This window comes from Cyprinodon tularosa, unplaced genomic scaffold (genome assembly GCF_016077235.1).
Source record: "Cyprinodon tularosa strain WSP-4 unplaced genomic scaffold, ASM1607723v1 ctg318, whole genome shotgun sequence".
In the NCBI taxonomy this organism is placed as follows: Eukaryota; Metazoa; Chordata; class Actinopteri; order Cyprinodontiformes; family Cyprinodontidae; genus Cyprinodon; species Cyprinodon tularosa.
This window is the reverse complement of record NW_024039028.1, coordinates 1,320,521-1,346,536: the sequence shown is the minus strand read 5'-3', so window position 1 is coordinate 1,346,536 and position 26,016 is coordinate 1,320,521. Positions and strand designations below refer to the sequence as shown.

Sequence of the window (26,016 nt, the reverse complement as noted above, 5' to 3'; positions counted from 1 at the left end):
GCTATGGTATACAGGATACAAATGCAAACTCAGATTTGTTATCAATATTTCTCATTTGTTTCTCTCTGCTTTGCAAATATATGCTATTTCCCCCTGCTTCATAGTAAAGCTTTAATTGAATGTTTCAGTTTTTGGTTGTAAAGTGAAAAGTTACCAAGAATAAAGTATAAACACTTTAACAAGACACTGTATGTTCCAACCATGCGACACCAGCAGGCACTTTTCTGTTCAAACGCTTCTCTCTTCCAGTCATAAACAAAAAAAAAGAAAAAAGCGGCCACTCATTATGATCATGGAAGAAGTGATGATGTGAATGGAGAAGATGCAGGGAAATGTGGGAAAATAATGAACGAAAACGCAAACCAGATCCTACATGCTGTGACAGAAGCAGCAGAAATCGCCAGCGATCTAGTCGTAGTGACGTCTCACCAGCCATGCCTGTTGTGTAGCCACTCCACCCAGCAAGCTTTGCAAACCACACAGCCCCAAAGATCAAGGTGCAATGGAGAGCCCACAACACCGACATCATCAACGACAAAAAAAACGGCAAGAAGTGCCGCCATGAAAGAGCGTGCGGCACCGCTGCACCATGCTATAGTGAAGCCAGAGGGAGGGGGAGGGGTCACAGAACAGCAACGTGGAAACCTTCTGTGGGGTAGAAACCACCATATTGGTTCTCATTTGCCACTGCTAGGAATGGAGGAAGGACTAAGGACAGAATGGACACTGCTCTAGAGGGCTGGAGACTCACCTCGATTTTACGTCCTTCCACCAACGTGCCATGGAGCTTCTCCCTGGCCCGCTCCGCATCTGCGCTGGACTCAAACGTAACAAAACCGAAGCCCTGTGAGGATCAGAGGTTTAAAAAAATACTGTTTAGATCCCATCAGGTACTAAAAATATAAAATAAATAATTCTGAAGGGTTTCTTTCCACAGTCCTACCTTGGAGCCCCTCTCGTTGAAAATGATCTCAACGTCAAGGATTTTGCCAAATTGCTGCAACCAAAGAGACGATGCAGAGAAATTAGGAGACAGGAGAAGCACCGATGTCACATGCTCACCACAGGGAGTCAGCAGCATTCAACCAGGATGAGCTGGCACCGAGCCAGTACGGGTTCTCCCACAGCGACTCCACCCCGCTCTTTTCTCATCACAACATTTTAGAGACAATTCAAGCAAAGAGACGCTGTGAATTCAAAAAGGCAGAGAGATTAAACAATTTGCCTACTTACGCCAAACATCTGCCGTAGGTCTGGGTCCCGAAAGCGGAAGGGGATGTTAGATACATGGAGACGTTTGGGCGTCCCTTTGGCGTCTGAATCGTCCCCAGGGCCCCCGCCGCCACCCCCTCCACCTGAACCAACTCCAGACTGCCCGTCAATCTGAGCGGAGCCATCAGACTACAGGGTCAGAGCCAAAATAAGACATGAAGCAGGTTATTAAACTGATTGCCGTCAGTTACAGGTAACTGTTGTCACTATAGAAACCTGAATAGACTAACTAATCATTAACAATAGGCGGTAATTATCCAAATAGTCCTCTAAATTATTCTCAAATTTGTTAGCAGAGATGATGCCTTTAAATCTATATCTCTATGTACTTCTATTGTTTGACAGAGCAATTTAGAAAGTGGGATAATATTAGAACTAGAAGCCTCCATTAGATGAAAAGAGGAAACTCAGGGTCCTTGGAGGTGACACGAAGACACCGGAGTGATTCTGGAATATTGCCTCAACCTTCTACCAAATCAAACGATAGCACTGGGCTCTAATCACTGCTGTTTGCACACATTCATACGTTGCACTGCAATGTAAGCGACTTGGGGATAAGAACCTTGTCCAGCGGCACATCAACGCATGGCAACAAAAGGTTGAATTCAAACCCCCAACTTTCAGATCACAAGATAATTAGGGCAGCAAAGAAATGGCCGAACAGCAGCTCAGGGTGAAGATAGTGACCAGGCTCCGCAGATCCATAAACTGATCCCCTTTTGTCCTGTGAAGGTCCCACCGAGAAAGAGAAAGCTCTTTAATCAGATTTTCAGGAAACTGAAAATGTTCAGAACTGGTAGACAGATCCAAGCTTTGCAAAAAAACTAAAATAATAGTGATCAGAGCTCATTATACTGCACTACAAAAAAAAACAACCAAACAAAAAGATGTGTGGCAATGGTACAAACAGTCCCCCGTCAAAGTTCGCAGGGGTAAGAAACAAGGAAAACCTCCGTAAAGTAGAATAATGGTTCACTTTGGAAAATAAGTGAAGTGTACCTGACGAAGCGTTCCTACATTCTCCTGAACAGTGAACGTCTCATACCTAAATCAGGCTGAGCCAACAACAAACCCCTTCAATGTCTACAGTGGTACTGAGGAAGGAAGACTTAAAATCCTTTATTTTCAGGGTTACTGAGGCATGGGATTAGCCTAGTAAACTAGCCCCACCCGCCAGCGGCCAAAATCATTTTTGCCTGTGGGCGGACTAGCCTCCATCAATGCCCCAGGCCCTAGAACTGGCGGGCCAATAACAACGCAGAGGTGTGTTTTGAATTTTTGGATGCAAAGCGGACGGGGTTTTGAGGTCGTGACGACAAAGCTGTGCGACGCTGGCGAAAGCGCAACAAAGAAGATGGCAACAACAATTGAACAGTTCTATTTTGACTCAGCTTTGGAATCAGTTTTGGAAGGATTAGACTTCGAGTTTTCGTTGAAACGTGAGCAGGAAGAGGCTTTACGCTCATTAATTTTTAAGAAGGACCTATTTGCCGTTTTACCGACAGACGTTTCACATGCTGCTTGTTTACACTCCCCCAACAGCTTTCTGTCGCGCTTACTACGCCACAGTCAGTTGCGCTCATTGGTCAGAGCGTTATCCATTAATGAATTCATCTAAAATAGATCTTATCAATCAACAAATTATGAATTATTAAGCTCCCCTTTTAAAAAAAGCCCTCAGTATTCTCTTGAAGCAAGAGGCTCTTTCCATTAACATCAGGGCCAATATTTATATATATCTTACAATACACTGAATTAAAAAAACAAGAGTATATCATTCTAGTTTAACAATTAATTGTGCTACTTGTATTAAATACTGACTGAATCAACAACAAATTGTTTTTCTTACACATTATTATACTGGATACATTAAGATGATATACCAAAACAGGAACCTGGGTTACTGAATAAAAGATGACTAAAATACATCTCTAATGTACAGATATGTCAATCCATATTTTAAAGACAGGGTATGTCGCTCTGACAAGCTGTCAGACTGTTTGCCACTTGATTTTAATGAAGTAGAGGATAATTATGATGTTTTAAGAGTAATCCAGCAATCAATGCTAGGATATTCTTTGTGCTGCTAGCAGCACCTCTAAATGGGCGCTATATAGATGAAATATTAAGGAGTTTATCAAGTGTTAATCCTTAAAGTTTATTCTGCATCCTTGTCGCCGTTAGAGAGTGTAATAGTGTATAAATAAACAGCAGCGCCAGCTAGCGGATGGTGGTAGCATTACAACACTGAAAGAATTTCCTTCAAAGCCGACGTTATCAGTTAAATCAGTTGCCAAAAATTGAATCCAATCAATAATTAATCGACGATTAATCATAAGCTGATTATTTGTTTATATCCCTAGTGCTAACTTTATCTTTCCTTTTTTTAACTAAGTAAAGTCTGAGTTTACAGTTACTCCTCCTTTGAAAACACAGCTTATAACTAAGGAGCAAACATTAGAAATAAGGAATCATCAAGTCAAAGGTTTAGGGAAACTAAATAGAAACAGATCTCGAACATAGGTTTAAAAGATGCTTTAGTCTCTCTGTAGAGGTGATAGACTGATTAAAATCATAGTTGGATTTATCGGACTGATCCACCATTGGTTTCTAAGAGAAATACCCCCGGATACAAGCTGCTTAAGCAAATACAAAAAGAGTAGATCAGGCAGAAGTAGAAAGCAGACTTGTTAGAGTCGCTGCAGCGGAAGTGCAGATTTATTTGGCTGATCTATTATCCGCATTGCAATAATTTAAAATAAGTACACAAAACCCATACCAGAGAGCAAGTTCTTTTAAAAGGAAGAAAAGTAAAAGAGAAATGCCATTATGTAAAGCCAGTTACCTTCAATAGACGTCTACAATTCAGTTGCTTGCAAAAATATTTTAACTCACAACTATGTATGTCTTTTGCAGTCCTTTATTTCCATAAACAAAGAATATCCAGAATATATTTATTTCAAATTAAACTCACTTAATTTACTTTTAATATATATAATTTTAAATGATATATCTACAGCATATCAACATGTTTGCAGTCATGATTGTTCTATTTTATGAACCAGTATTCCCAGCATTAATATAAAAGTACGAGGACCGAATCCTCTTCATCTTTCCAGTTAGACATTAAAGTTACATAAAACCATCTTGTGTAGCTTCACATTAATCCAAACCATTAAGTGATCTCAGTGATAAACGAATCGAAATAAGCCAAAAATTTACTGAAAGATATCATCCAACTGATTTAATCGCATTAAACTTTCGCTTAGTGTTGTAGTTGATTTTAAAACAATCAGCCCTGGAGCAGTGCACTTCAACAATATGTTGATTAACCAGATATTTCAGCTTTGCATGCCTAGATTCCCACTAAAATCATATAAAAAAAAAACAAACAAAAAAACAAACGTTTTGTACATAGTGCTATTGAATCCATCAGAAAATTAGGGTATTAAAAGATTATCCCCATTACCCCCATTTCCCCCCAAACGTGAAAATTTCAAGTTTGTTGCAATTAATTTTTGGTGTTTTTCTTGCTGATCAGAGATGAGAGCCAACATTAAAAAAAAGGAAACTGGATGATTCAGATCTCTGACCAATTGCTGCATTTCCAACCTATAATTTCATGATTCTGCACATATAATATAAGCTTATTGGAATATTTGCTCTGATTAACCTGCGATAAAAACCTGACGTCATGCCTGGCGCTCACCTGGCCGCTGAGGCTGTTGGCGGCGTTGGTTGCACTGTTCCCTGCTCCAACGGCTTCCACTGGGCCCTGCACGGCACCTGCTGCATACAGGCTGCCCCCGTAATCCAAAGCCAGGCCGTTCTGAGGAGGCGGGGGAGGCGGGAAAGCGGAGAAGGGTGGGGGTACGAGTCCCTCCTGACCGCCAGCACTATCCTGAGAGCCCTGCGGATAGACAGAGAGCAGAGTGAGGAGGCAGCAGGAACTAAGGTGAAATTCCCTGCACCTCCCCAAACACTCAGAACATTTCCCCAAAGCCTTGGCCTAAAAGTGAAGCAGACATGGCGGATACTCAATTTTAATTTCCCCACCTCCTCTGTGAGAATGTGCGTGTATCTACAGCCCCCCTCTCATTAAATATTCACTGCAGCCACATTTATTATTGAGGGTCAGATGCCTCCATGCTCGGTGTGTTGCACAACGATGAGAGTCTGACGCCTGCGCACACACACACACACACACACACACAAACGCCTCTGCACACTAATCACCTTTGACACTTAACACCCACACACCTAAGCTCTCCCACAAAGACCAACTGGTATTATGCTACACTGCCCAAGTATTTCACACACAATCACTCCATAAGATACTAGCTTACCATCAGACAGCGGAAAACAATGCAGGCATCTGCAAATACACATTGAACGCACACACATTCCAGGCTGCTGGCCGTGTGGCATGAATTACCCTAGATGGTAATAGTTAGTGAGCAAGGGGAGGCAGCATGGGAAGGGGGGTAAAAAGGTGGTGACTGATAGAAGAGGCCTGCTTTGCCTCTGATCCATAGCTGCAGAGATAAACCATCCATCATTGTCTCCCAGATCTATTTATAACTCTTGAGAATTCATGGGATGGTCAATCAATTAGAGGCTGCAACAAACTGGGACAATCCCTTGTTTTAAGTTTATTGATCTACCTGATATAATTACATCAAGACTGCGGCCATGCCAAGCTGCACCAAGATGCAGGCAGGCTCTAAGCTAAGTGCTGATGTCAGCAAGCAAACATGCTGAAGCGGCTTTTGGTAACTCTGCATGTTGGTGGTGATGTCAGCAAACCAGGCCTTTGGCTCGCTTCTTATAAACGAGAATCGCTCCTATGCACATACCATGGCAAAAAAAAAAAAATTTATTCAATTACTACGATGCACCAAGAAGTCGCCTGTGGACTAGAAGACTTTAGGATCAACCAGTGGCCATGAAGACAAAGAAAATTCCAATCCACTGATTAGTGACGATATAATAAACTGAACGAAGAGAGGCTCTGGTAGAGGTGGTTCTAATAAAGAACCTAAGTTTTCCTACTGGGGCATTTCAGTGGTTCATTCGTGCTGCTACAGAGATCTAAGCCCACGCAGACGGTGGTCATTTCGTCCCTAATGAAGATCCGTTGGAGACATTAAGTTAGCGTCACAAACGGTCAAGGATGCCATCAGTAGATACATGTAAGGCTAATTTAGAGTGGGTAAAAGTAGCTGTTATATCCTTTTAAAATGTTCATGCCGGTCTGCCATTAGAAATGCCGGATTTGAAACCTTGGCAGCGGATTCAAAGTTTTTTTTGGAAACCAGTTGGATTCTCAGACAGAGATCAGAAACTTGTGATATGCAACATCTAGTGCATAGCGTCTGCACCACCAATAACCCTGTTATAGAACTCGAATTTAGATTTATCAGCAGCTAATACATGCATTTAGACAAAAATATGAGCAGTTTCGTTAAAATAAAGGCAATCCTTTTTTCATTATTCATAAGTCTTTTCATCACAGTTCATGTTCACAGCAAATGTTTAAGTGTTTTTAGTTTTTCTGAAACAAAATAAATATTTCTTTTAAATATTTCTGGGTTTAATCACCAAGATTGCATGTGTAGGACAGCCTAAAATATCAACTATGTATTATGGTATTATAACAGACGCCTCCACCCTCACACGGTGAGACTGTAACTTTGTAATATAAAATCAAAAAGTTTGATTGTTGAAGACAGAAAGAGAGATTTATTTAATGCTTATAACACAGCAAAATCCTTCATCCTCTTTACTGTCGCCAGGTTACAGCCATGTCCCGAATTCCTCGTTTTCCCGCCACTTCTGTTGAAATTTGCATTTTCTAAATTTCTAGATTTTTCTCCGCCTCAAGCTTCTTTTCCGAACATACGACTTTACGATCGACTGCAAGCAGTTCTGCACAAATATATCGCAATATAATATATCTGAAAAAATTGTCTTTAGAAATCTTTTTTCTTTAAATAAAGAATTTTATATGCCAAGATAATCACATTTAATGAACCTTAATGCCAATTAAGGCCTTAATTTAAAAAAAATTATAATTGAATGATTTTTAATTAAAACTGGCAAAAAGCATGAAAGCCAAAGCTTTGATAAAAATAAGAGATTATGCAGTATAAGGACAAAAGCTTGCTTCAACATCCAGATCTTCTCCGGTGTGGGTTCTGTACTGTTCGATAACCCACTCCACTCTGTGCTCTTGAACTGATCGGCAGTAGAGATCCCTTCCAAGGCAGGAAAGCTAGAGTTTTCTAAAATATCCACACAAGGTTAGGAAAATCCATTACCTGCATGTCATGTCTAAACAAGATCGGGAAAATTACTTTTCAAGCATTTTATGCAATCAAATAGAGAGCATTAACATAAGTTAACGGCATGTTCAGAAGATGTTGTTACAATGCAACCTTTAGCATTGATACTGAATGTAACCCTGGTTTAATATAGTCCAATAAGAGATTTATTTATTTGCAAAGCAAGGCTACTCTGGCTCAGCTTCTCCATGTGGTACGTCTGATTTGTCACAACACTTTTGTAAAATGAAAAACGAGGAGGTTTTTCAAGCTATCAAACCAAAATGCGTCATATGCTTTATTTAATATCAAACCAAAGATAAAAAAAAACCCAGTAAGAAGTGAAACTTGTTTATATTTGAGTTTATATTTGAGTTTATATTTGATCCAGCAAGCCTTTATTCTCCCATTTAACAGAGATTGTTTTATTTATAACTCAATTGCTATTCCTTCTTATCTATGTATTCATTATTTTCAGCATGCTTTCCTCAGCCGCTATTAATCTTTAATGATAGTTGTAATGAAGTTGCACAAAAAGAACACTCTGGTAATGTTTTACTAGACATCTGGCTGTGTGTGTGCGTTTGTGTGTCCATGCGTGAGTGACAGCGATGCCCATCCGAGCTGCACAATGGATCCCTGTCCCTTTGGGAGAGTTAAAAGTGTGTGGGAGGGTGTTTATGTCGGTGTGTGTGTGCGTGTAAGCCATCTGTCTCCCAGCTTTTGACCTTTCTTACCGTCGCACCTGTGACGCTGTAGTCCAGCCCCTTGACTCAGTGACAAACCAGGGGATGCACCAAGTCGACACGGATCACATCAATATTGTGACACAGGTGCAGCAGACTGCGAGGGGAAAACATGGGTCTGTTCGCTGGCAGAGGTAAACCAAAGTAAATAAATACAGCCGTAACCCTGGAATGTAATGCACTTGATTCTGTGATCCTACCGGTTCGTGGTCATTCATCAAAACTAATAGGCTGCCTATTAAAAAAATTCAAGGGGCCACCGGAACCTCTTGAGGAGCTTAAAAAAGGTAGAATCTGGAGCCGACACAACTATCAACTATTAATTTTTGGGTGTATTTAAACCAGTAAACTCTGGTCTGGTCCAAACAACCAAACCCCTAAGTATACATATCTTTGGACTTAGGACTAAGGCTAAGAAAGTAGAGCACATCAGCCCAGTTCTAAAGTCCTTCCACTGGCTCCCTGTATCTCAGAGAATAGACTTTAAAATACTTCTGTTAGTCTATAAATCTCTGAATGGCTTAGCACCTAAATACATCACAGACTTGCTATCAGTGTATCAACCCTCCAGACCACTCAGGTCTTCTGGCTCCAGCCTGCTCTGCATACCTAGAACCAGAACTAAACATGGAGAAGCAGCATTTAGTTCCTATGCTCCACTTATCTGGAACAAACATCCAGAAAACTGTAAAAGAGCGGAAAGCCTGAGTTCCTTTAAATCAAGACTAAAAACACATTTGTTTAGGATTGTCTTCGACTGTTCTACTTAAACAGTTCAACTGAAACATCATTAGTTCAACTTTTTTACTTTCTTTATTCCAACTGTTTTTAATTTTCTTTTGTTTCTAAATGTTTTCTTTTATTAATATTTTTTCCTAATTGCTTTGATTCTGGTTTTTTTCCTTATATTTCAATCATGCAAAGCACTTTGCATTGTCTTTGTACTGAATTGTGCTATACAAATACATTTGCCTTGCCTTTTGCTTTGCCTTGCATTGCCTAAGCAAGTCAGCATAGTTTGAAAAATGTAGTATCAAAAACTAGGGATGTCCCGATCAGCATTTAAGGCCTCTGATCCCGAGCTGATAAGATCGGATCTTATTTTGAGTCTTGATATGATATTTTGCCTAATTTATGGCAGTTGTAGTAAAGTTTGGCACGACTTGTCAATTAATGTAGTCCTTAGTCATAAACTAAGGACTGTGAATATCTTTTCAAATAAATTACAAAAACAGAGCAATAGTTCATCTTATTCAATAACCTTTTACACTGGTGTGAAGGAAACCACCAGATCAGGCATATTAAAGAAGACTGAAAAAAATTGACCCGCACTTGTCGGTTTACATGGGCGTGGTGTTTATATAAAATCCACAGGTTTAGTTAAAAGATCCGACTTCTCTTCTTCCAGGCAGTGATGGAAACCTGGCTGGGAAACTAAAAAACATTACTGTTAACATGCCATTAAAAATGGAACTACATTTATGGGTGGTAAAGTTCATTGGTGCATCTATCCACTTTTAGAGAAACTGGTGGTAAAAAAAAAATGTATAAAGGATTTTTGTGTTTCCATTACAGCAAGAAACACAAGTAAAAAACTGGAAATTAAATAATTTGAAAGCTGATTTTGTCACCTGCTCATTAAAGCTATTAAACATCATGGGATAGTTATCTACACTGTATCCCACTGCTCTGATTGGCATTTTAAAAATACAGTTTGATCTGGACAGTTTTAGTATGCTTACAAATCCTAAATAGTTTTTCACGTTGTATATATTTGTGATGTTTTAAATCCCTTGAGCAATTTAACTTTTAATGGTTGCAATTCTCATTTGCGCTTTGCCACAAAGCAGGTTTCATCAAAGCTTCAATGATTTAAAACAGATTGATTGATTGATTTGCAGAAACTATGAAACCATGTTTGTGTAACTATGTCTCATTTTCATGCTGATGTAAAGTGAAAGTAGACGTTTCAGTGGCTTCAGCAGAAGAGAAAGCCTTCATTGACTGCTAGACTCCCTCTTGTGATTTTCAGCAGCGTAATCACAACCAGAAATCCTGTTATCTTACTCCCTCCTGCAACCCTGATAGCATGCAGTGAATTCATGTATGCCATTAATCTCAGTCCATTTTCACCCCCACGATCTTCCGGAAATCCTTCAACTGCTCATTCGAGACTTTCCAAACAGAAACCGTGATCTCCAGCTTCAGCGCGTGGCCACTCAAGCCGCGCCGCCAGCAGATTACCGACCGCTGTGTCCAAGTTTAACTTCATTCACATTCTCAGATAGCAGCTGTGTCCGCTCATCTACACTCCGCAGCTGTATGAACCTGGTCCAATTATGCCCACAGGAATCCAGAGCAGGATTATGCTGAGTGATGGCGCCCCTCCCATCCCTGCCTTCCCGCTCTGCGTACATTTCAAGCAGCAGGCCCAATATACCATTTTCTACTTTGTGATATTTTTCTCAGAAACACGTATGGGTGTTAATCCATAGTAAAGCATTTCCTTATCCATGCAATAACAATTATTTTTATAAATGAGCACTCTGTAAACAGCTGATATAATTTTATGCTTTAATTAATGAACAGAAGCTTAAAATAGACGAGAAAATCATTAACATGTGGGAAATTTTCTCGTTGTGGTATAATGAAAGTCAATCTGTGATGGTAATAACGTGAGCTGCGATCCTCTGATGAGAAGGCCTGAATTCATTAAATTCGCCTCCCTGTCAGAGACGAATACAGGAGAGCAGAAACATGCACAGGCTTGGTAATGGAAGAAAAGAAACCTAAGTGACAGTCTGTTGAATCAGCCCGCGTCAGATCAAACACATTTGCAGAAAATTAACATGATCAAGGTTGGAGGAACATATTCCGGGTCGGAGAAGAAACAGAGAAACTAGAGCCGCTCCTGAAGAGCTGGAGTCTGAAAGCTCATCGCTTGGTTGGGACGAAATAGGAAGAGAGCGACTTCCTGGGAACATTTTGAAGCAATGAGGGATCTTTATGTCCATTAGAGCTCTAAAAATGAACAAAAAAAAAAAAAAAAAAAAAAAAAAATCCACACATGATTTTGTTATCAAGCAGCAGCCTTTGTTACTCCAAGCACCACTCGGATGTTTTAATGTTGTCTGAGAGAGCAAACGGTGACGTCAATGTGCACCAAATGGGTTCATACAAAAACAGCAGATGTTTACAATAAAAACTCTGGGATAACCTTACAAGCAGCTGCACTGGCTGTACCTCATACACAAACATGATCAGAGTTTCAACTTCTTTTAGGACGCATTTGGAGGGATCCCCCCCAAACTTATACAGAGTATTTACTGTATTTAGCATCCCAGTCGTGGTTATTTTAGTCATCTGTATGCCATTCCCATTTCATTTCATCAAATGATTAAGATTTGTAAAAAGCCAACCAGGTGTCCAAAGAACTAGACTATTATTTTGAACAAAAAAACAAACTATAGCCTCTGCAATATACTGTGTGTTAACGAACTATAAGATTAGGCGGGTAAACAAGAAAAGTTTATAATTTAAGAGTTCTATTTTCAATAATCTAAGAGTTTTACTAGAGTTCTCTTTAAGAGTTCTACAATTTTTTGCAGATGAAGAAAACAAAATTAAAGTGTCCATCTGCATGAGTTTAATTTGCTGGAGGGCAATATTAGCACCATCCTAAAATAATAATAGGTCTGTCATCACTCCAGAATAAACCTCGGTCTATAAAGGCACATAACCTGACTCCCACCTTAAAATATCCTCTGATTCTCCAACCTTAGATCGCTCTGACCACAGTCCACTGCAGGCAAGATAATAAGCCCTCAGAACCTGAACACAACCTTATTTCAAAACATATCCCAGTCTATTACATTCTCCCAAGCTAAAGCTAAATGCTACAAAGAGAATAAGCACTTAGGTTTGAGTTCTCCGAGCACAAAGGACCTTTTTTCTCCGTCCGCTTTGTTGCCTCAGTAAAGGGTTAAACATAAACGATTTTGAAAAACCTGACCTGTTAACAGCACCTGTTGTTTAATACTCTGTATGCATTATCTTTTTTTGGTGACAAAGATGTTTTTGCAACATAAATATCCAACTTGTTTTTGAAACCAGGTTGCAGAACGGCAGTTCACCTTCAGGGAGAAAGGTTTAACTTTCTTTATCCTTCGTGTTGTTTTGCACTTTGGTATTGTTTCTGCACATCTGCAGTACAGCTGGCACATAAGACATGAAAACGACTCGCTAGGCTAAAAGAGCTGCTCATTTTGATGCAAATGATGTGTGGCTCCATCTCTGCCAAACTACATTTGAGTTGCTTGTTTTCTTTATGATTCATTTAACTCCTATTAGGTGGAAAAAACTGAAAATTTTTTTTATTCTAAAGCAAAACATAAAAAAAGGAATATGGACATTCATATTTAGTTATGTTTAGTTGTCCAGATGAACTGGATATCTCTTTGTGAGAAAGACCCAAAAATTATTCCAAGGCCAAAATATTTCAGCAGCTAAATCAGTCTGTGTTCATCATTCACCTCATATGAAAGGGAAACCCAACTTTCTCTATCGATTAAAAAGCAGGTTTCAAACATAAAAATCCGGATATAATTGGGGAGAAAAATTAAACAGGTTTGTCACTTCAGAAAACCTTCAGAAAACGTGTATTTAGTCCCATTAAGTCAATAGGATGTTAAACCTCCCATGGCTTCATACAGACTAGGGCTTGACATTTGCAATATAATTTCAATTTTAAATAATTGTAATTTTCAAATCGCAGCGGCAAGCAATTTAAGTCATGTTACATTTAACCAGAGTAAGATGCTAACTTTGTCACTCAAGCTTTTTAAGTGGCATTTATGCGGTTAACTTTGGTTTGCCACCATGCAGAAGGGAACAGGGAGTTGTAAGAGCTCATTATGCTTGATGATGTAAAATCTGCATAGAAAATGAGCCATCGGTCACGATGTCTGCAGCAATAAGGCTCCATGTGGCTTTTCCCCTGTTCTGGCAGCCTCTATGTCATAACAATACCACATGACATGAGAAAGTAGAAAACACAGCTGTTTTATAACTTTTCAAAGCCTCTTTTTCCATAATCCGTTGATAGCTGTGATATTTATGCTAAATCACAGCAAATCTCTAGATGTTTACTTTTCCAAACTCTCGCCAGCAAAGTCGCACGGATCTGTCCCCGTAGTTACAATTTTTCCTAGCTACGATGTGAAGAAATTCTATCTCCAAGGACACCCATCAGAGGGGTGTGGAAGGCAAAAATTACGTAATTTAGACTTCGATTTATTTTGTATACACAAGTGTAAACAAAAATAAATTTCGTTAAGTACAGCTCACTAGACAATTTCATTTTTTAAAGTGCAGCCTTGATATGGACAAGAGAGCATGAAACCCTAGTGCCAGACATTTATAAATCTGTAGAGAGAGAAAAAATATATCAAATTAAATGTAAAAATTGGAACTTTGTTTTCGAAATAAAGGGAAAAGCCATTTATATTTGTGGCAAAAATTCCCTACCATAGACATGAACTGCCTGATGCTGCCCTTGCTATCCTGATATCCCTGATTAATACTGCTTGTGGCTCCGCCCCACACTCATTTATGCCCTTATTTACAACGGAACTGCTCTGATGCACTCTGCTGCAAAGCCTGAAGGTCCTCCACAAACTAAGTGCACATTAAATAACAAATGCCAGTTATAACTGAAGAAGTCGGACCAAAACAATTGGAAGAGGGACGTAAAGAAGGTTGGAACTACTCTGCTTTGTTTTGGGTTTTTTTTACTAGAGCCTTACCAAGAAGGCTGATGCTGATATTAGGGGCCTAAAAAAAATCCAATATATTTTCCCGGGTATAAAAAAAAAAACTGAGCAAGGACACACACAAGATGTGAGTTTGCTGCTTACTTCTTTTCACTGCTAAAAACTTTTTTCTAAAATGTTTCTTTTTTTCTTTTTAAACTACTCTTCCATAAAAGGTCAGAACTGGGAAATCCATTAGTCATGGTTAAGCACTGGATGCCTGCAGCTTCATGTCAGCTCAGGTAGGGGTGGAGGGAGTATAATTTTCATTTATTTAGACCATGGATTAAACAGCGCTCTGTTAGATGTTTTATGATGTTAGAACTCCCAGGCCTTCAGACAACTGGATTTAAACTGGGCTTAAACTAGACAAGTCTACTCTTTTGAGGACTGCTGAAGTTCGTTGTTTTTACTGGATTTTTTTGGGGGGTAAAAGAGGAAAAGGGGTCTGAATAAATATGCATTGCACCAATTTTAGATTTGCAATCGTGAACCTTTTAAAAGTTACATGTACCTCTTTCTTTCATCGTCACTATTACATAAAACCCCGTTAGAAACACTGCAGTCTGTGGTTGGAATGTGACGCAGAGAAGAAAGGTTCAGTGGGTTCTCCTACTTTTTTAGGACGCTTTCATGATGGAACAAGCAGTTCTGACAATTACTGAAGCTTCTCTTGTTTAAAACCTAAAGTCATCTCCTGCACAACATGAACTCTTTACAGCAAAATAAAATGACCCCCACATTTGGCATTAAACGTTTAAGTAGGCCAATAAAGCAAAAACATCCAATTAAACTCACCGGGGAAACTTTAGTGAGGTACCTGCCTGCGGCAGAGATAATCATTGACAATGCACGGTGATATTCTACCTCCTGACCCATTTGCTGGGGAAACTACCTTCCTGCTGTGCTGCAAAATGTTCCTCACAGCTCCTGTGTTGTCATCTGCAAGTCTCAACATTGATGACTCATGACATCTCGCTCGAATTTAGATGAGTCAGACTCGAGCTTGACAAGTTGTGATGCAAGCGGACAGCATTATAGTGTGGTGCAATTCAATACAGCTCAACCGCACGTCTGACCAGGTGAAGGTGAGCCATTCATGCTTTGAAATGATGCGACTTCCAGAATTAAAGGAATTGTGGGCTCCGTCAGACTGTGGCTCTAGCAGACTCCAGCCAGCAGGAGAACGGACTACCCCGGCTGTTAGCGCTGCTTCTGAAAAGACGAAAATAGAAGCAGGAATGAAAGCCAAAAAACCCCCCCCCCAAAAAAACCCAGTGTTTGTGTTTGACGGCCGGGCTTTTTAGAGGAGATCCATTCTGGCTGCATCTCAGCGGTCTTCTCTCTACCTCATACACGTTGTGTCAAAAGGCTGGTATCTACACAAACGCTATGTGCTGTGTGTGCAGCTTCTTTTTTTTTTTCTATCTGCTCTCACATCCTGTCAAGCTATGAGCCTTTTGCTGACTTCGAGCGGCTTGAGATCCACATCAGGATAAAAGCCTCCTCTGAATAAATGCACTCAGAAGGGAGGGTGAGGGTAAGAGGAGGAACACAAAGACAGAAAAGAAGGCCAGTCCTGGTCAAATGGAAGAGGGCAAACTTATGCATTTGTGTCAGCACTCAGGTTTGCTGTCGTTTAAGCGTGCACGCCTTGGTGTGTGTGTGGGGGGGCGCTCCCCCTGGCGTATGGGATGTTAAAAGGTTATGTGCAAGTGTATTAACTTCCACAAAAGCCAGTGAGTCAGAGTAGTAGCTGTAGCTGGCTTCCTTTCGGGTCACTTAGCAGCACCGAGTGGGTCTGAGGATGCATGTTACAAAGCATGCTATTCCACGGCCGTCTCGCCACGCAACACGAGGAGACAGGAGGAGAGATGAGAGGGAACACGATTTACACTAACTAGGCCATCGCTGGGTCAGTTCACACGAATAATGTCATTTGAGGATCTTTACTCCTTTGAGCGCTGGCGTCTCTCGCCCTCTCTCATTCTACAGGCCGATTCAGCGACTCTGGAAAGGGTGATTCATGTCGTTAAGAGCGGCTCGCGTTTTGGCTGGGCGATCAGATTAACTGAGGAAGTTCAGAGCACAGATTTTTTTTTTGTCAGTGCTGAAAAAAGAAAAAAAAAACAGCTGGAGAAACGTTCATGACGTGTTTGCGGCAAAGCGGCAAGCCAGGAGACTCCCTCCCTCCCCCCCACCCACTTTCTCTTTCCTGCTCCTCTTGCTGATTTTCTCTCTTTCCTCCCACTCTCTCTCCCTCTGCTGCGCTCTTCACTTCTTTACACTTCATAAAATCCAGATGGGACCCCTCGCATATGTCCCGCCCCCACACCTGTCAATCAAACCCATTTGCCTCTTAGCAACAGGGCATCAGTGGTGATCAAGCTCCTCCCGCAACTCCGTTCTCCATCTCCTTATAGGGTAACAACACGTTCATCAAACAAACGTCTCCTTTAAACCGCCAAATTAAATTCACCATAATGTTACGCATCGAGACATTGCAATTACAGTTGCCCAACGTATAAAATTAGCTTTTTTTTCCCCATTTACCACAGCTACCTCTTTAGGCTGCATTTGTCGGTTCATGAGAGAGTGATTTGGACCAAATTCTGGCCGTGAGCGCGGCGCCTGCGCGCTCTCCATCACCTGGCTGCAGCAACAAAATATGGCGATGGTTTGTCAAGATGGATCTCATTAGCCAAGCCACGTGTGCAACTCAAACCCTGTCACAGACTCCACACAAGTGTAAGAAAATAAACCTTTTGTCTAGTGTGACACAAAGACGCAACACTGCAAAAATGAAGTTAAAAGCAAGTTTTCTTGAAGCGAGAGTAGCTTCCCTTGATTTGAGCAGGTAAGTAAGAGAATCTACCAATAGGAAAAAATGAGTAACCTTTTTTTTTTTTTTCGGCTTTAGTGGCCTTTATTTAGTTATTTTTGAAAGTATGTAGACAGGAAAGTGGGTTACAAGAGAGGAGAGAGACATTTGGCAAAGGTCAGCAAAACAGGGACTTGAACCTGCGACAGCTGGTATATGGCTCATGCACTCTACCTCCACAACATAGCAGCACCCCCTGAAAAATGAATTACCTTTGAAGTTAAAAGAAAAAAACAACTCCATTATCTTGGCCTATATTGTGGAACACCTAACTATTATATTCTAACGTCAAAAATACTAATTCTATTGGCAGACCATCTTGTTTATCTGCTCAAATTAAGGCCAAAAACACAAATTTTAAAAATTCCTCCTTATTTTTTTAGAACACTTTTTTTAGCAGTGAAACTGTAGTCTGATTGGTGACAGAACAAGATTAGAGTAAATATTGCGGGAAGCTTTAAAAAAGTAAGGGCTAAAATGGTAAGATGCTCTGTTCTGAACCTTCAATTTTTAAAACATTGTTACCTCAGATGGCATCACGGCTCACAGCAGCTTCAATTCAAAGTGCTTTGGAATATGTCTCTCCCTTCTTTGAACATCTACTGAAAAGTTTTCCTAGGACTCTTTCAAAACTGAAAAAAACTCAATAACTGACAAAGAGCTTCAACATTTGTTTCATGTTTTTAGCCTCCCAGGCCCTGAATATGAAACCCCATCCTCCCGTGGTGATGGAAAATATTTGTGATATAATTCATTTCAGTACTGCTGATACAATTTATGAACAGATTTCCAATAATTCAAAATACATTTCAGCAAATCAATTTCTCACTGAGTTTTATGTAGTTTTATGCATTTTGTTTTTTTAAGGAAATTTTTTAATTTTGTGTTGGAGGAGTTAACAATTATGAATAAATTACAAAATAATTGTCAGCTGTTTGTGCAAGAATCTATTGTGTGTATTCTTGGCAGAGTTTTTGAGGCTATTTCTATTATTATATTGATATCTAAATTATATTGTTCCAACCAAAATAAAGAAATGTATCCCAATATAGGTTTTGGTCATATCATCCATCCCTGCCCTAAAACCATGATATTGCCACCACTACGTTTAACTTGAAGGATGCAGTGTTTAAGATAACTTTCAGTACTTTTTTTGTAGATATCTGTTTTATTACAATAAAATGCTTTGATCCAAAAAATCGGTCCTCCTCGGTTAATGGAGAGGCCTCTAGTGAACCAGCTGCAAGCCAAGGCTGTAATTTAGCCTTTTGTCTCAGGAGTGTTAAAGTGGGGCTGCATTTAAAAGCTGCAGGACAGTGGCACTGGAGGACCGACATTGCCTACCTCTAATTTAGAGCTTCTGACATAATATTAATTTAACTCTGTTAATCTCACATTGGAGAAATTCACCTCTGCATTTGATTCATACCCTTTGCGAGCAGTGGGCGGCCATTGTGCGGCGCCCGGGGAGAAGTGTGGGGTTAAGGGTCTTGCTCAGGGACCCAGAGCGGAGGCTGTGGAGATAGAATTGGGTACTTGCAACCTTCTCAAAGCATAGGCACACTGCTCTAACCTCTAGGCCATCATCGCCTCCATTCTTCTTACAAATGCCTCCTATTGTCCAATCAATTAATCATTATCTTGGTCACCACAGTTGCTTAAGAAATCAGAATCCTAAGTTTAAGAAACTACAGTCATCACTAATAATAAACATCTGCTAACTGCCCACTTATGAACTTGTTTTGACTCACCTGACTTGTTCGGTTTTCAGACAAGTAAAACATTTTTATTGTATTCTATTCCAAAAATTCATTATAATAGATTGACCCATTAGTTATTTTTGTTACTTATTTAAATTCTTCTTGCATTATATTTATTTCTCATGCTTTCTACTGTCTTAATTGTTCAATATTTAATAGAAAACATTTGGGACAGTGGTGAGACAGTGGAGATAAAGAGGTTCCAGCTATACTGTATTTTGCAAGTAGGATAAAAAGTTTCCTTTTGGTCCCATCTGACCCATCAGAGCACCTGTTCCATATGGTTTCCGTCTCCTCTGTATGGCTGACGCCTAATTGCAAACTGGCCCTCTTATGCCTTTATCTTTCAACAAGTCTCTCTCCTCTACAATAAAGTCTGGGTTCTCCACAAAAGCTGTGGCCATTTATGAAAGATAAACAGGCCAAAACAAAAAGAGAAGATGACACCCGACAAACACATGTGCAGGTGAGCACACAAGGCAGCTAAAAGATGGTGTGTTTACCCAACTAGCACAAAAACTAAGGTATGACCATGAAACCAGTTTGGCTTGTTCAGGAAGGGCTCTGCATGTCCTGCTGTCCAGTTTGCATTTGAAGAGCGCACGCGAGCCAACTGGAGGATGGTGTTGAAACTGTCAACTGTTCTCTGAAGAGGCAACCCCCTTTATGCCACAAAGGCTGTTTTAGCTTGGATTAGGTCAGAGACGACTGCCAAGACTGATGCTGTTTCATAACTTATCTTTTCAGAGTCCAAAAGGTGCTGAACCTCTCCCAGCTCTCCCAATCTCCATTCTCTTCCTGCCCCGAACCGGCTAACAATCAGCACAAAATGAGTGAGTAATGCAAGTTGCTACAGTAACATGGCTCATTGGGATCATTTAACAACCTTCATTGTAAAACCTAGCGAAGAATCAATAACAAGATTTGGGGAGGTGTAGGAGAGAGGGGGAGATGGAGGAGGAGGTGGATCCTCACAACAGTTTATGCAAGCGTGGTAGCATGTCCTCAGCTCCGGCAGCAGGTAGGTGTCTCTCCCTCGCCTCGGGGCGCACGCTTGGGTGGGGCTTGAGAAAATATTTCAGCCTTTTGAACCTGATCTGCTGCTCCGAGTCCAGCAGTAAAAGGCCAACCTTATTAGCACATGCAGCGCTATCAGGGAGCTTATAAATTAGCCCATCATACGGCCCCTTTACACACACAGGTAGCTGCAAAGTCAGCTCCAAGAGCGTCCCACAGAGCAACCGGCCAACGCCACCAGAGCTTCTGCTTGTCATATCTCCAACCTAGGAGCACCCAACTGTCCGGAGAGGTCCCGGCGGTCACCCTTATGGAGCTGCTGCTCTCTTTAATCCCCCCCCCCGCCCATCCCCCTCTCTTCCAGGGGCTCTTAAATGAAAACATTGAGATAACAGCTGCCAGGGCCTCAGGGAGAGCAAGAGGAGGGAGAAAAGAGGTCAAACAGTAAAGAGAGCAGGAATCCAAGGTACAGCTGAACACCGAGCATGCTCACACACACGCACACACACACACACACACACACAAACAGAGCTCCTGACTCACATCAACTGATATGTAATATGAACATGACACTTCATGCACCGACTTTGCAGCCCAATGTGTGTGCTTCAGCTTCTGTTTGTGAAATGTGTGACACAGAAATTACAGTGAGGAGGTGTTTGGAGCTGAACACAAGAGATGCAGAAGGAAACAAGAGAAAGTAAAAGTGAGTAATAACAAAAGGGAGGGAGAGAAAGACATGAGCAACTGTTCAGTGGACAACTGTCCCTTTCACTCAGGGTTAACGCACAGAGACAGCTGCAGGGATAATATAGACCTTTCACCTTCCTCTCCTCCCCCCAATCGCTCCTGTATTTCCACTCTTTAACCCCAGAAATGTCTGAATGGTGGGGGTGTTACTTAACTGCCACATCCAGCCGTACGATCTAACGCAGAGAGCGGCGCTCTCACATGGATTCCTCTGAGTATACATAATACATGGCCGAGCACAGTTTCTGGCAGCGGCAGCTCTCGCTCTTCAGAATGCGTGAACACTTCTCGCTCTGGGCAGGAGAACAGATGCCACAACAACAGCGGCAACAATAATGCATCGCCACTCGTGCGTCTCACCGTAGCAAATCATGATTGCTGGCGTTACAATATCGCCGTCATCCTTCTATGCCAGTTTCTCCCCCGTTTATAGAGCCGGCTGTCAAGTCCTAACAGGAGTCAGGCATGTCCTGTGGACCGCTGTGGTAAACGGGTCAAGTAGAGTCCTCATCTGTTAGTACTTAATTAACATTTAATGCTCAGTGACGGCCGCTCGGTGCTCTCGTGCCGTTCTCGCGTACGGCAGAGGTGGACGAGGAAAGATACGGAGGCAAACACTCACCGACAACACGTTAGGATAGTACAGTCCCATCATCGTACACTGTGCAACAACTCCAACAGTCGCCGCTCCTCGCTCCTTTTCTCTTCTTGCGCTGCCTCGCCTTCTCTCCCTCTCTCCGAGCCTGTGTCACCTCACCAGCTCTGTCTCTCTTGTCTGTCTCACAGATTCAAAATCTCCCTCTCTCTGCCCCCGCTCGCTCCGTCTGCCCTGCCAATCCCCACCCCACCTCCTCCTCCTCCTCCACCTCCTCTGCTGGCCTCTGTCCCTGTCACTCTCCCTCGCGTGCCTTCTTCTATATCCCCCCCCCTCTCTTGGTTTCTCTCGTCTTCCCACTCACTCTTTTCTCTACTTTGCCTCTCCCACTCGCTCCTTGCTTTCTTTCTACCCCCAGCCTTCCTTTTCGGTGCTGTGCCCTTGCCTGCTCATCTCTTCTGTCTCTTCTCCAGTCCTCCTCTCTCACCCAGAAAGCCTGACGCGTCCTCCCCCCTCCTACTTCCCTGCTTCTGTCACACCTGCAAACTTTCCCCTCCCCTCTGCTTCCTTCTCATGTCGCAGTCCTCCCCTCCTCTTCCTCTGTTCTCTTTCTCCATGTAGGTGAGTTAACTGGGGCTGCTGGCACCACTGGGAGAGAGAGAGAGAGAGAGGGAGAAGACTTTCCCTCTTCTTCCCTCTATTCCTACTCAGACATGCACCTTGTTACACAAACCCACTGCCAAGTGCACATAATGTTTATGTTTTGAGTAAGGCTCACAAGAGAAAAAAAAATCATATTAAACTCAAAATCCCAAATGCTTTAATCTAAAGAAAAGCTTAGAGAACAGCTAAACCTGCTAAGATACTACAAAATTTCAGTTGTAAGCATTTAGTCAACAAAATCCTTTTGAATAATTAAAAAGGATACAATAAAGAAAAAGTCTGGAAAGGCAAAAAATAAAAAATCTGAGCTTTTTCCTCATCAGTAAGCACACAATCCCTGAGGGTAAACAGGTCCCACTAACATTTTTGGTCCATGATGACTTAGCATTTGCTTTAAAATAACAATGAAAGCTGGTTTCACAAAAACTGCTCTCCCCCTCGATGTCAGCCCTACTATTAATCCAAATAAGAGTTTCCTTCAGCGTTTTCTGATCCGCGTTTTGAAGTATCTTTATCAGTAACATTAAAACTATCCAAGATTACTGATCTGTGGTCAGTGCTAGATTGCAACCTCTACTTCCTGTTTATTACTTTCACAAGTGACGACGTAATGTTGATGATGATGTGTGATAACATTACACTTTGCAGGGCGTGGTTAAGTTATTCAATTCAATTAATTTATCAAATGGAAACACCACAAATTCACATTTCTTTTTAACTTTAAAAGTTTGCTTAAATTCACATTTGAATTAGATGGATAAATGGCTCAAGGACTCATCACAGAAGGAAACCTAACAAGAAATATTTAACATAAAATCAGCTGATTCCACGCTTTGCAAAAACAATAATGAGGCCTGGTTCAGATGAAGGCAGGTATGGGTGGACATCACCTTCAGGCGAAGTGACGGCAAAACCTACATTTAAAACCTGGTCCTAAACTGGAGAAGTTTGAATCTGTCTTCAGCTATGTTTCCATCTTGATACCGCCATCTGGTTAACTGGTTCCATAATGGCGTGCTTGTGCATGTTAGCCATTGCAGACCTCGTCATCTTGTACACGCACTGACAAAAATCAACGATGGCCGACTTAAGGTTTCAAAATTTTGTTAATTTTGCTCCTCCGATGATGCAAACAAATATTTTGCTCTCCCGCTTTTGTTGTTCGCAATCTTCTTCCTTATATACTTCTCCGACAGCGCCACTCACTTGCTTGGAAGAGGTATTACAATGCCTATCAAGGCTCCTTTGGCTTCATCCGTACAATCAATCTTTTCTGTGACGTTGGTGCATCTCATGCCCTGAGACAGACTGGTGACCTGTCCAGGGTGTACTCTGCCATAGACTGGCACCTGCGAGGAATGGATGGTAGATTGATGGAGCATCTCGACCAACATAACGTTAACATGTCTACAAACTAAAGTAGTTCCAAGTGGTGGTTTAACATTGAAAATTTATTTCAGCTAATATAGCATTTTGTATTGGTAAAATTGGCTAAAATAAGGTATTAACTACAGCAATGGCTTCGATTTTTCAACTATATTATAAAAACATAGAACTATATCTTTACTTCAATAAATTATTTCTAAAACCAAATTATTAAGACTTTTTTGTCTCACAGTTAGCCACTCGTATATTTTTTGCTAACATTAACAAAGGTTTCCATTAGAGATGTCCGATATTATCGGCCGATATAAGCATAATTATGTGATGTCTGTCAGGTTTCCCCCCCGATAATTAAAAGCCGATAATATAATGCCTAGATTTTGCAAAATATGTTGAAGCAAGCGCTCTTGCCAACACGAGACGCTCAATGATGACGTCATTAAACTGTGTAGCAGCAGCGAAGCTAAACTGTAATGAAAAATGTCTGCGGTGTGGAACTTTTTTAAAGTTTCAAATGATGACTTGAAGTTTGTGATTTGCAACAAATGTGAGGTCCTTGTCATGTGTGGGGGAACCAAGACTTTGTCCATCAACAGCGATCCTACACTGGACTTCATTTGTGTTTACATTCAATTCTGTGCAATACAGCTGCACTGGTGAGGTACACTTTTTTCCTATTTGTGAAGAAAAGAGATTTATCTCTTGTTTGATTATTAATTGTCAAGTTAATCTCAGGACGAGCATATTCCAAAATGTTGTTTGAGAAAGTGTTGAAAATAAATGTCAAATTTAGCATTTTCCTGAAGTTTAAATGCTGTTTTTATCCTCTACAATAGTAATTATTTGTGGAATATACAGTGTGTAGTGGGGCATCACAGTAAATGTAGGTTATGCCTAAATTTTTGTGACTGGCAAGATGTGAAATTAGTTTATATCAGTATCGGCTTATATCGGAATTGAAAATTCAGCATTTGGAATATCAACATATCGAACATCGGCAAAAAAGGCAATATTGACCTCCCTAGCTTCCATGTTTTTTCCTCTGAAAATGTATAAAGTGCATTTTGCATTTTGCTTTTGTTATTGTTGTTAGTCCAGGGAAAGGCTCTGTGTGTTGCTAAAGCTAAATAGTAGTACTAAGGCATTACAGACACTAAAGTGGATCATTTTCTTAAGATATATTTCTGGATTACAATTCTCATCAACAAAGAAACAATTTTTTTTTTTTTTTGTGAACAAAATAATCCCAATCTCTACAGCTTGGCACCATGCAATCAAAAAACTCCAAATCCGATGATTTGTAACCAGTAAATAATTTACGACTCAGCAGAAGTAGCCTAATCCAACGGTAACATCTTTCTGTGTGGAAGTGGTCACTAAGGGAGGGAGACACATGGTTAACCAATTTGCAGTATTGGTAAATGATTTAAATATGAACTAAGAGGAAGCATAAAAAATGCCAGAATCTTCTCTAAAAACCTGTTTCCTACGGGGCTTTGTTATTCGACTTACAACTCTGGAATTTGAAAATACTGTCTTTTCCAGTTCTAGCCTTTTATTCAATAGAAAATCTCCTCGTTTAAGGTGATGGTCTCCATTTTCTTACCAATATAGTGATTAATGTGTACAGTTTGTCATACTAACAATGCTATTGTGAGGATGTTTAAAAAACAAAGTATAAAACTTTGTTTTATATTAGTAAAACTACGTTTTTACAGCCGCTATCAGGAACCTTTATGAAATCTTTATCTATATCAAACCATATTTTGCAGACTTCCAGCTTTAAAGGCACAATTTATTTACAAACAAATATTAAAGACACATGAGCTAATTCGACCTGACTCAATGATTGTTAAACATACAGTTTCTATCTGAACCTCTATAAAGAGACATTAATTCGTAATTATTATAAGAACTTCTTATTTACATTATTATTAACTGTAAAAAAAAATACTAATTGCATTCATTCTGGTTTAAAAATTGTGCCCAGCTGCTTGTCTTTATACGAAAAAGTAGTTTTAGCTTTAACTTTGTTTCTGCAAATATGGCAGTTTTTTATTTTTTTGTTTTGTTTTTTAATAATACATTTTATAATAGAGCCTTCCCATAATTTATTTTGGCTGCTATAAATAACTGCAGTCGTGCCTAGCGGTCTTACATAACGATTAGAGCTCTGGCAGTGTCTTCAAACATGGAGCAGTTTGGATTGGAGACATTTTTTCATTTTTTTAAGTAAAAGAAGAATATTCAGAGATTTTTGTCTTACTTTGGCATAAATTAGCTCCCATGTTGGATCTCCTTTGCTTTAGTCACATTTAGGATTACGCGTCTAAATCCTGTTAAAGATTGTTTTCCTGATTTCTATTAGGGGAGTACCTCTCGGTTCTCCTCTGTCAAACTTTACATTAAAAACATAAATCGAATTCATGTCTAGAGCTGAAGGATAGATTTCAGCTTTCCATCTACTGATGGGTCTGTTCTCCCTTCACACACAAAGCTCCCACGACTCTCCAGGCTCTTCCTTTCAGGAGGCTTTGATCGCATCATTCTCACACTCCTGTTGACAGTTTAGCACCTCGGTGTTGTGGAAACCTCCGCTGGCCGGCATTGTTCTCTCCCCTCCCTCCCTGGCCAGTTCACACCTCCAAGCCTCAAGAGAAAGCCCTTCCTGACTTCTTACCATCCCGGTAAGAAATTGCACAACACAAACAAACAAGAACTTTATGAGTAGCCTTGAAAAATCATTTACAAGGAAATGATTCAAAGCTTCATCATTTTCCAAAGAAATAAAATCCATCTAATTGACTCCCAGGCAT

General features: G+C 40.6%; 1 protein-coding gene across 5 annotated transcripts in view; it reads right to left on the bottom strand.

Moving 5' to 3' along the window:
* The window catches only part of LOC119788491 (RNA binding protein fox-1 homolog 2-like), a 58,486-nt gene that overhangs the window by 17,626 nt on the left and 14,844 nt on the right, over positions 1-26,016 (bottom strand). For 4 of the 5 annotated variants that reach the window (XR_005281480.1, XR_005281479.1, XM_038292850.1 and 1 more), the window contains exons 3-6: positions 4,982-5,182; positions 1,234-1,401; positions 944-997; positions 752-844 (exon numbers count right to left, since the gene is read on the bottom strand). Coding sequence is in view for 3 of the 5 variants with exons in the window: in XM_038292850.1 (XP_038148778.1) it covers positions 752-844; positions 944-997; positions 1,234-1,401; positions 4,982-5,182 (516 nt within the window). In the remaining 2 variants the exon portion in view is untranslated. Of the gene's footprint in view, positions 1-751; positions 845-943; positions 998-1,233; positions 1,402-4,981; positions 5,183-21,181; positions 21,630-26,016 lie in introns of those variants that run through there. The other variant, XM_038292851.1, reaches the window with a different exon arrangement.